The sequence below is a fragment of the Hypomesus transpacificus genome, unplaced genomic scaffold (assembly GCF_021917145.1).
Source record: "Hypomesus transpacificus isolate Combined female unplaced genomic scaffold, fHypTra1 scaffold_201, whole genome shotgun sequence".
In the NCBI taxonomy this organism is placed as follows: Eukaryota; Metazoa; Chordata; class Actinopteri; order Osmeriformes; family Osmeridae; genus Hypomesus; species Hypomesus transpacificus.
In genome coordinates, this window is record NW_025813742.1 from 226,327 (window position 1) to 236,326 (window position 10,000).

Here is a 10,000-nt window from a genome sequence, read left to right on the forward strand (position 1 = left end):
GAGAACATTGGGGGTTTATTTCAGTCTTGAACGCACCTCTAACAGTCTCTTGGTGTGGGGTGGGGGGGGGTTCAGACATGCAACAAACCCTGCAAGACATTCCATTGCATGTATTCTAAGGCACTGCGCATTCCAGCCCTGAGCTCTCCCCCCCCCCCCCCCTCCCCCCGCGTCTGTCAGTTCATCCTCCAGACACACACAACAAACGAAGAGGGCAGACTTTAACACACACACACGTACGTACACACACACACACATACGAACGTACACACACACACATACGTACGTACACACATTTGCACACACAAGCTCAGGTACAGATGCCATGTGATAGGCTAGCTATACCCTCTTTCTATCCTTCCTGTTGTCGCTTCGTTACCTACACTGAGCTAACGCGAACATGTGTAGGAGAAACAGGGGGTAGAGAGAGAGATAAGAGAGATAAACAGAGAGAGATAGAGAGAAAATAGGGAGATAAGAGAGAAAGAGAGAGATGAGAGAGATAGATCAGGGTGTTTGAAAGAAAGAAAGAATGAAAGAAAGGTTTTCTCGTTGAGCTGTATGGAGGAGAAGTCTTCCACAGAGCCGGGTCAGACGAACCCAGGACTACCTCCTCTCTAGTCTCATTAGGAGCATAAACACCTCTGGGTTGATATCTCCCTCAGATAAATAATCAGTCGATTGCCACCCAATGGTCTTCAGAGATGAATGAGATTAACCTCCCCCTCTATGAACACTGTGTGTGTGTGTGTGTGTGTGTGTGTCAGTCGAGTGCGAGTGTGTACGTGCGAGGGCATATCATAACCACTTACGTGTCCAAGATGTCTCGTTGTGCTTGATGCATGTAGCTCTGCACATGTGTGTGTGAGTGTGTGTGTATGTGTGTGTGTGTGGGTGTGTGTGTAGCAGCATGGAGGCCTACATCCCAGAGAGGGGCAGCCCTGGGGCAGCTGAGGTGAGAGGCAGTTCAGATTCTCCTCAGACACTGAGCCAATCCACCGCCTCCACACACCCACCCGGCCCCTCCACCCTTCCTCCACACACCCGGCCCCTCCACCCTCCTCCACACACCCACCCTCCGACGCCAAAGCAACACGTTTCACAAACGCTTACAGGCCTGAGGCCAATCCTCCTTGCTGCATGGGCTCTAACAAAAGCCTTTATTAACATTCCTGTTCATCATCAGGGCTGGTTTGATGTCAACGGAGTGTTTATTAAACACCGAGATAAGAGGCGTTGGAGGGGGGAAAAAGAAGACAGGAGAGGCCATTTGCAACGTTGCGGCGTTAACACCAGAGCAGGTGCGTCTCAACAGTTAATTGGGAGCCGTCACCTCTCCAGGGGTGATTTGTCACTGCCCTCTGGAGACAGGCAGAGCTAACAGCAACGTACGCAGACGTCGTGTCGTGAAAAGAAACCTGCGCGTCACCGACGTCTTTGTCCACACTGGGATGTTTACCTGCTGAAACGTGAGATCTGTGGGTAGGAAGAGCGGCGAGTCTGCTACGACTTTCGCTTTCGTAGCTGAACTCTCGACTACGTGCAGCTAAAACTACAACTCCCATAATCCCCTGGCTTACCATGAGGAAATCTCGCTGTTTTTGCTGGGATTTTCACGACCAAACATGCTTTGGATCAGAAACAACTGAGACAGTAGTGTTATAAATATACAATAACAAAGACTACTTTCACCTGCCTTAGCTAATGTCATGTCAACTTACAAGATTCACCTCTCAAACACACACACACACACACACGACGAGAATCACAAAGTGATACATAAAACATTTGAAGAAAAGGGAGGAAAAAGAATGATCTCAATCTCTGTGGTATCTTCAAAGACAGAACGATGGAGGCTAGGGATTTAGTTATGTCTGTGATCGCCCCTGGGCATGTTGGTTCATCTCTCTCAACCTCTCCTACACAGTCATTCTTTCCTGCACAACCTCTTTGTGAGTGCTTGTGCTGCTGGTTAAGTGCGTTGAGCTCGAGGGTAAAGCAACATAGCTGGTTCCATGAGGCCTGGAGTGTACTAGGGTTCCACCGCCACATGGCACATGAATACACGTGTAAGTGGTTAATCTACGATGATAATCACATTTTATCCTCCCTGTAACAGTATATTGGTGGATTTGGCGACCGTTCAAATGACATCAGGGATTAAATCGGGGACGTAGTATAGGATTCTTTACTCTCAGCTTCTGGGATTTGGTCGCATCTAACAAAGCTTATCCTCAGATGTAGCATGGTGCAATTCTGGCTGTCCGGAGAGACGACCGAAAAAGAAGAAGATGGTGTTTAGGTCGTGCTAAAGATGTCAAGACTGCACAGGACAGGACAGGACGATCTCTGAATGTGATGCTTATATCTGTGCTCTTTATTATCTCCAGGCATTTTATAAGTGTTGTAGGATGCTGAATCTAAACATGAGAATGAAAAGACGAGTTGTGTCCGAATACTATTATTATTCATGTTATTTACGTGTTTATGGTTCAAATGAAAATAAAAGCCTCGTCTATATTATATACGTTATCTTTGTCTTGTCATTGTTGTCATATCATCATTACGCCACAAAAACGATTAACTAATAATTAGCTTATATCAAATTAGCTATTCTAGCCATAGGCTAATAGGAGGCTACGGCATTCTCCAAAGGAAAAACGCAACATCACCACAAATGGGAAAAGTCATTGACGAACAAAACATTTCCCAACTAGCTATCACACTAGCATGTACAGTGCGTCTTTATAAACGTCAGGTCTTGAAATATCCTACAAAAGATTGCCCTCCATTACAGCGGATGTAACAAATCGAAACGATAGTTTTACCCCTGCTATGCTCGTGGACTCAGTTGTGGAAATAATTGCTGTGCTTAGAATTTCACTAGTTTTTTTAATGGTCACACAGTCTAACTCCCGACACCATTTTGAGCCGCACGTCTCTTTGCGAATTGCAGAGCTGCAACTGCAAGAGGAGGAAAATATAGCCGGGACAAGAGGTCGGCGGTAATTCCACCGCACTAACAGTCTGCCCGTCACGTCTTTATAACGCATCCTTGAGATTCTGTCTGTGAACTGTTTTACACTGCAGTAACATTAAAGACACACCAACCCATTTTGTTTCACACTTGACATGCATTTGTCATGTTTTGTAAACCCTCGTTTATTTCTTGGAACGTGTGTCCATCTTAAATAGCCTAGTCTCCGTCTATCCTTTTAACGTGTTGAAATGACAATTGCATTAAACATTATACGGCAACATCTGTCCACAAACTAGGAACACATCTGGGAAAATCTTACTCACCAAATATCCGAAGGGATTTTCAATAGTGTTGTGGCTTGTCTTGGATTCAGTGCAGGGTCCCGAGTTGTCACTATTTTGCCTTGTTCAATGCTGGCGGTTTTCTCCTAGGTTCGCTTCGCTGCTTTCTCATGAGCGACGTTGGTAGCATCGACATCCACACACAGAAAGTGGGGGGATGGGAATTTTGAGAGCGAGAAGCAGGGGCGACGGAGGGGGGCAGTAAAGATTGCAAACACAAGAGGAGGACCTTTACTTTCTCATACGATTGTCGAAGAGGGACTGCTAGGCCTTGTCTAATCAACCACACACTCAATACTCCAACTTCATATTTTGTAACGAGCGGTAAAAATTTAGGCAATTTAAATTCCCCATACGGAAACGATGGGCTGAAGACCGTAGGCCATATTGGAAATATTTAGAAATGTCAAGGTTAAATATTCATAACAATATGTCCTCACAAAACTAAATTGCAGAATGCAACCTCGTATGATATGTTACACAAATAGCTCACTATCTAAATCTTATATGCCCATCTACAAACTCTGAATAGTAGCAAATATACAATACGTAAATGCAAATGAACCTATAATTATATTCCAAGCGTGGACCCATCTTCATAGTTTCAAAATTGATGAATATAATTAAAATAGGCCTATTCTCTATATTAGTTTTCTAATTCATGATGTATTTGCTTATGACTATTATGACGGGCTGAATGTAAATGAGGCATCTTAAATTACTATAGAGGGCACACTATGAATAAAACATAACATTCCCTCATGGTTTAGGTTATAACGGTTTGTGTGTGAGAAATGAGTGAACGTATTTAGTTCGTGTTTAGTTTAAATAGGTTATAGGCCCATCTGATTTACATAAACCATCTGTGACTGATTAAAGAACACAAAAAAATTATACAAATAATTGTAATATCAATATGAATCCACATTGTTGATATTATTAGTTTAATCTTGCTACAACCCCAATCACACACATAATCAAACGTATTATTTGTTATTGTCATATTGTGAACATTATGATCTTCACAGTAGCTGTACTCTTGGTGCAAGACAGTCAAGGTCATCTATGGTGGACAGCATCTAGTGGCTACAGCGTGTACTGTCAGTCTAGAAAACATAAAATAAAGAAAAAAGAAAAAGCTCCTGTTTATGGCAGATTCTGAAAAACCTCTTTTTGCTCACAAGTATTTGATGGGTTATGGTTTGTTTATCATTATGTACCTCTGAACAATATTATTAATATTTTAACATATAAATGTATATGCCCTTCTACTGTCACGATGTAATAAACTACCAGGGGAGGAAAATATAGTAATTCAGGTGTAGTTATCACTGTAATCTTTTCTGTCATTTATTTTTTGCCAACCTTATTCATTTAGTGCACAGGGAAAATTAAGACAGCTATTCTAGTCATCTCCAGCATAGCCGAGTCACTGTGATATAACTGTCAGAAAAGAGGTCATTATCACTGACTTCAGACTCTAAACAGCCAGGAGTCTTCTAGGGAAGTCTAAAGCCATGTTGATCTCACACAGATCAAACATAAATGAAGGGGCCGCTAGTTTATTTGCCAATGTCTTAGCCCAAAAGATCTGCATTTCATGTGTGAGACAGGTAACAGGCTTGATAATGACACAGATGAGTGTAGTGCTGAAAGTAGGATATGTTTCTTATGACACGAGCGACCTAGTGAAACAGTTAGGGTTAATCCACAGATGGATTAAGGTGACTGTTTGGGGGTAGCAGTGCTACTTGTGTGTGTGTGTGTCTGTATGATAACTACATAAACAAAGTCAATATTTTCTTTGATACATTAAAGCCACTAAAGACAGATAAAAAGATCTAGGCAGGTTTGAGAAACAGGAATCATGGGCAGAAAAGGGAAGGTGAGTCAGGAGAGAGAGAAGGTGTGGTCAATCCAGGCTTCTAATCCCGAATTATCCAGCAGGTCAGGCCTCTCACTTCTGGATTAGACCACACTGTCTCCTCTCAAGACAAAACAAAGACGCCATTGCAGTCAGCTTCCAGAAATTCAAGCTCCTCACAGGGAAATCCTCAGAGGGTATTTTGGTTGTCCATCTTGGTTTGTGAACACTAACGCTTCTAACTCCACTCCAGATTTCCTCTTTGGATTATTTGCGAAACAGCAACTCTGTTGCCACTTTGGAACTATGGCGTTGCTTAAATCAGGCTTGCTATGGAGAAAGGGTAAGTCGCTTTGATATTATTATCATTTAGGGTATACAGTGCATCATGTCAACAAAAATGATTAATGTACGGTAAATGTGGTATATATAGTGTCTCAGATGAAAACTAATTACAGAGTTGACGAGATATCACATGTATGCCTAAAGCCTGAACAGATAAGCAAGACCAAAGGAACAATTTTGTCGGAGACAAGAAGAGGGGGGAAAGGCATTCATGCACACTATTATTCACACACTGTCTTTGTTTTGTTTTGAGATCTATGTCCTGGTTAACAGTGGATGACTTTATGAGGTAGAAGTTACATAAAATGAAGTGAATGAGCCAGTGGCAGAAAACAAACTGGAGGAATGGAATTGTTCTGGAATGTGAAAACGCTCACTGTTATGAAACTACAATCCGCCTTCTATTCATCCTTAATCCAATTAACTATCTGAGTTACCCAATCAAGGACTCTCTGGGCAATTAGACAACCAATAGGGCAGCACTCCTTTGAATGTATGACACAAACAGACAAGCATGTTTGGATGGGACGTGGATGGGACAACCGCACGTGAAAAAAGCCCTACGATGCCCGAATAATCTTTTCATGGAGCCGCTTGGAATGACTGTGGGCTCCTTAACTCTAAATCAATCATCACCTCATTCTGTGATAACCCAGCATCCCAAATCAGACTATATTCTGACTAGAGTAGAAGGAATGGTATGGAAAACTTTATCGGCACACTTTCCTTGGACAGTCAGACATTAACAGTTGTCCACCATCACCTTGTCCACTCTCCGCCCCTCTCTTCAGGCTCCGTCCTCAAGCGCTGGAAGCTGAACTGGTGTGACCTGTGGATCGACGGGAGTCTGGTCTTCTACAAGTTGGAGAGCAGACGCGAGTACGAACACAGAGTCAACCTCAAGACGAGCTGTGTGGAGGTGATGATCGGTCTGGAGTGTGGAGGTGGGTTCTGTGTGGTGTGTGTGAGAGAGAGGTTATATACCTCTGTCTATCTCTGTCTCCCTCTTGTGAGGGAGAGTGTGAGTGTGTGTGTGTGTGTGTGTGTGTGTACACGCAAGCATGTAACTTGTTGTGTTTTGATCAGCTGTTCCTCCTGAGAGTCACCCTAGAGAGAACCTGCTAGTGATCCAGCTGAAAGATGGCTCCCAGATCATCGCGTGTGCCAACAGTGAAGATGAGGCGCTGTAAGACCACCTACTAGTATCTCCTTTCTCTCTCTGTATACATCTCCCTCTCCTTGTCCCCTCACCCCTCTTTCTATCTCTCTCTCTCTCCCCCCTCACTCTCTCATTAAACACATTCAGACTGTTTAGTGTTTAACATACATGTATACATGTCCATATATAGGCTGTTTGCGACAAATATCCATTCGTTGTCTCTTTCCTTGGCCTCACAGAGCATGGAAGTTGACTGTTATGGAGGCTAAACGAAATCCAGTAAGTTAATGAGTAACACTTCACATTGAGGTGCTACAGTGCACTACATATAAGACTATTTTAATGAGAGAATCTACTTATTGGGGCTTCTGCGAACGTTCTTTATTTAAAAAATCTATAAATGGTTCTTCTTTCATTGTAATTAGTTCTAAATAGGACATTCTAGAACTCATTGCAATCGACTTTGAGATTCAGAGGTTGCTCGATGCTAAGTAGGTGTTAATCTTCCTTAACTATAGGCGGTGTTTACCTATGACCCGTACGATGACTCATACCAATCTGTCCCGCTCTGCGGCCACAACACCGTCAATCTCCCGCCTGGTTCAGGTAAGAACACGTTTGGACATCCACAACAAACGTGTAAAACCGATGACCCCCTTGTGTCATGTGTTGGGGAGTCAGATGGCTGAGCGGTGAGGGAGTCGGGCTAGTAATCAGAAGGTTGCTGGATCGATTCCCTGCCATGCCGAGTGACGTTGTGTCCTTGGGCAAGGCACTTCACCCTACTTGCCTCAGGGGGAATGTCCCTGTACTTACTGTAAATCGCTCTGGATAAAATGTTCGTGTAAGTTAAATGTTCACTGATTATCATAAACCGTCCCATAGGATGATTGCTATTATTCATCATATAACTAAATAACAACTAATAATCAAAATTTAGCACTGTATTTCACTATCTGTAATATAATCTGTAACGCTAGGAAACCTTGCTTCCGTTCCATTAAACTTGCATTGCGTCGTCCACACCTGAGAGTAATGCGGTTCCCCTCTCACCCAGGTACACATCACGTGATCATCCAGAGGGACCCCTACGATAACTTCGGAGAGCAGATTGTTCTGGGGATGCTCGCTGGCATGGCGGCTGGAGCTGCTATGCGCTCTTTCCTCTGGATGCCGTTTTGGTTCTGCTGAAAGAACCTCTGGATTCCCGCCTGTTTTTCCCTGGCCTCCCTCCTTGAGAACATGAACTGACAGCCAGGGATGCTGTAGTATGACGCAACTACTTAGTGATGCTGCTATTGGCCTCACGGCTACAACATGTTTATTTTTATCTCTCAGATTGTGTGTTTTTTTCTTCTGTTGAGAATAGTGTGAATAGGCGACCATCCTTCTTATGGTGAAGCCATCCCAAAATTGGATATGTGAGGAAATATCTTGTAAATAGATTGTGTATGTTTTGTCCTCGGTACTGTACAGTTTGGTCTGGTTATCAAATGTGTATCAAAAACAAAAATATTCTAAATTTGCCTGAGGTTTGTTGCCAAGGGGACCGCATGCTAATTTAAGCAAGTTGTGTAACATGTCATGGTCTCTGACTGCCAATTTGCTTTAGAGATTAAAAATGTATCAACCCATGTTTTATGATTCTTACGAAGTAAATGTCAAGCATCATCTGTTTGAGAGGAGGCCCCTGAGAACACCACTAGGGAGAGACAGAGTACTGTGGACAGGAACATTTCATGAGTAGGCTACTTTGAACGGTGCACGTATTGTTCAAAATAGCCTTCAAACAAGATGTTAACACTGGTCACATATTGTGACGCCAGCTATATGTGCTCAGGTCAAGCTGTTGACCAGATCAGTGACTGTCTTTTGGTTATAGTACATTTACATTACATTTACATTTAGTCGACGCTCTTATCCATTGCGACTTACAGTAAGTACAGGGACATTCCCCCTGAGGCAAGTAGGGTGAAGTGCCTTGCCCAAGGACACAATGTCATTCGGCATGGCGGGGAATCAATCCGGCAACTTTCTGATTACTAGCCCGACTCCCTAACCGCTCAGCCATCTGACGCCTTCCCATACATGGCAAGGATAAAAGTCACCTGAGATGGTTTGATTGGTGTCAGTGATTTTCAGCCATGTAACAGGGAGGTCACCTGGACACAAGAGGTCATTTATTTTTATAGCTGTCGTCAGAATACGTGACCTCACTGTTACATGGCTGAAAATGTCTGACACAACCAAAACGTTTTAGGTGTCTTCTTTTATCTTCCAGGGCAGGCCTATAAAGTGATAACTCAGTTAGAATGTCTAAAGACAATGTTGCAACTGTCTTATATTTTCCTTTAAAACTGTTATGAATAATAAAAGTCGAGTTAGGAAAGTCATCACTTATTTAACATGCATACTGCATAAAGTGTGAGTGAGCACTTAAAACTTAAGGTAAAATACAACTCAGTAAATCCACTCTAGAATTGCCTACAAAAATAGGTAAGAAAAATAATCTCATTAGTAGAAAAACGTAAACGTTCTAAATATGTAAACATCCAAAGATCGCCTCAAGAAAACTCAAGGAAAAACAACCGAAAAACAACTTAGATATTTCCGCAAAATATCAAAACAGTTCTAATTCAGTTGCATTATGGGACACGGATGATTGACACGGCAGCCATTTTCCTTCTGGACTCCCAGCTTCCATTGTGTGAGAGATAGTAAATACTGACACTGGTGACAACCATAACATTTATTTCTCAACGAAAAAACGTGTGTATTCACTCCAGGTAAGTTCCCAATTTTACCATATATTTTTGTCTAAAACACTTAATCACCGTTTTATAAAAGTTTTTGATTTGTTAAACTTAATTTTATATCAAAATAGGCTTTTATTCTTACGGTGTAGAAATGGAGAATCGACTGCCGCGATGCCAGAGAAAGGGGCTTTCTACTTCCACTGGTTCAGGCAGAGAGAACATTCCGCTCCACTTTCATGTGCATTTTTACTTCGCTCAAACGATGTAAACAAACGTTCGCCTGCAACTCTAAGCGAGTTTTAGGATACCTGAATTTGTCTACTTTGATATCCTAATATTCGATGTCACATTTATTTTGTAGTTTTTGAGAGATTTTTAAAAGTTTATGTCCCGCTCTTTGCCTTAACATTGGTAGGCTCATTCGATTGCTCCTCCATCTGAGGCCGCCATAATCTTGCGGTTAGAGGCGGGACTACATTCATCCCACCCGCCCCTATGGACTGCACAAAATGACTCGATTGGTCCTAGACTACGACATTGACGATCGGATTGGAT

General features: G+C 42.6%; 3 protein-coding genes and 1 long non-coding RNA gene across 4 annotated transcripts in view; 3 read left to right on the forward strand and 1 right to left on the reverse strand.

Annotated features, from left to right (window-relative positions):
* LOC124462159 (F-BAR and double SH3 domains protein 2-like) overlaps positions 1-797 on the reverse strand; it is a 2,461-nt gene extending 1,664 nt beyond the window's left edge. The window contains exon 1 of the mRNA XM_047013735.1: positions 786-797. Coding sequence (XP_046869691.1) covers positions 786-797 — 12 coding nt within the window. The remainder of the gene's footprint in view (positions 1-785) is intronic.
* Positions 798-1,081: 284 nt separating this feature from the next.
* Positions 1,082-3,470, forward strand: LOC124462154. Its single transcript, XR_006955417.1, has 2 exons — positions 1,082-2,069; positions 2,239-3,470. It is a non-coding gene; the product is annotated as an uncharacterized LOC124462154 (long non-coding RNA).
* Positions 3,471-5,092: 1,622 nt separating this feature from the next.
* On the forward strand, positions 5,093-8,322 carry plekhb1 (pleckstrin homology domain containing B1). The gene is made up of 6 exons (XM_047013725.1): positions 5,093-5,528; positions 6,322-6,474; positions 6,617-6,716; positions 6,929-6,968; positions 7,208-7,295; positions 7,747-8,322. The coding sequence occupies exons 1-6, from the start codon at positions 5,492-5,494 to the stop codon at positions 7,878-7,880; spliced, it is 552 nt and encodes a 183-aa protein (XP_046869681.1). The 5' UTR covers positions 5,093-5,491; the 3' UTR covers positions 7,881-8,322.
* A 1,045-nt stretch (positions 8,323-9,367) lies between these two features.
* The window catches only part of h3f3c (H3 histone, family 3C), a 2,375-nt gene continuing 1,742 nt past the window's right edge, over positions 9,368-10,000 (forward strand). The window contains 1 exon segment of the mRNA XM_047013728.1: positions 9,368-9,475. The gene's annotated coding sequence lies outside the window, so the exon portion shown is untranslated.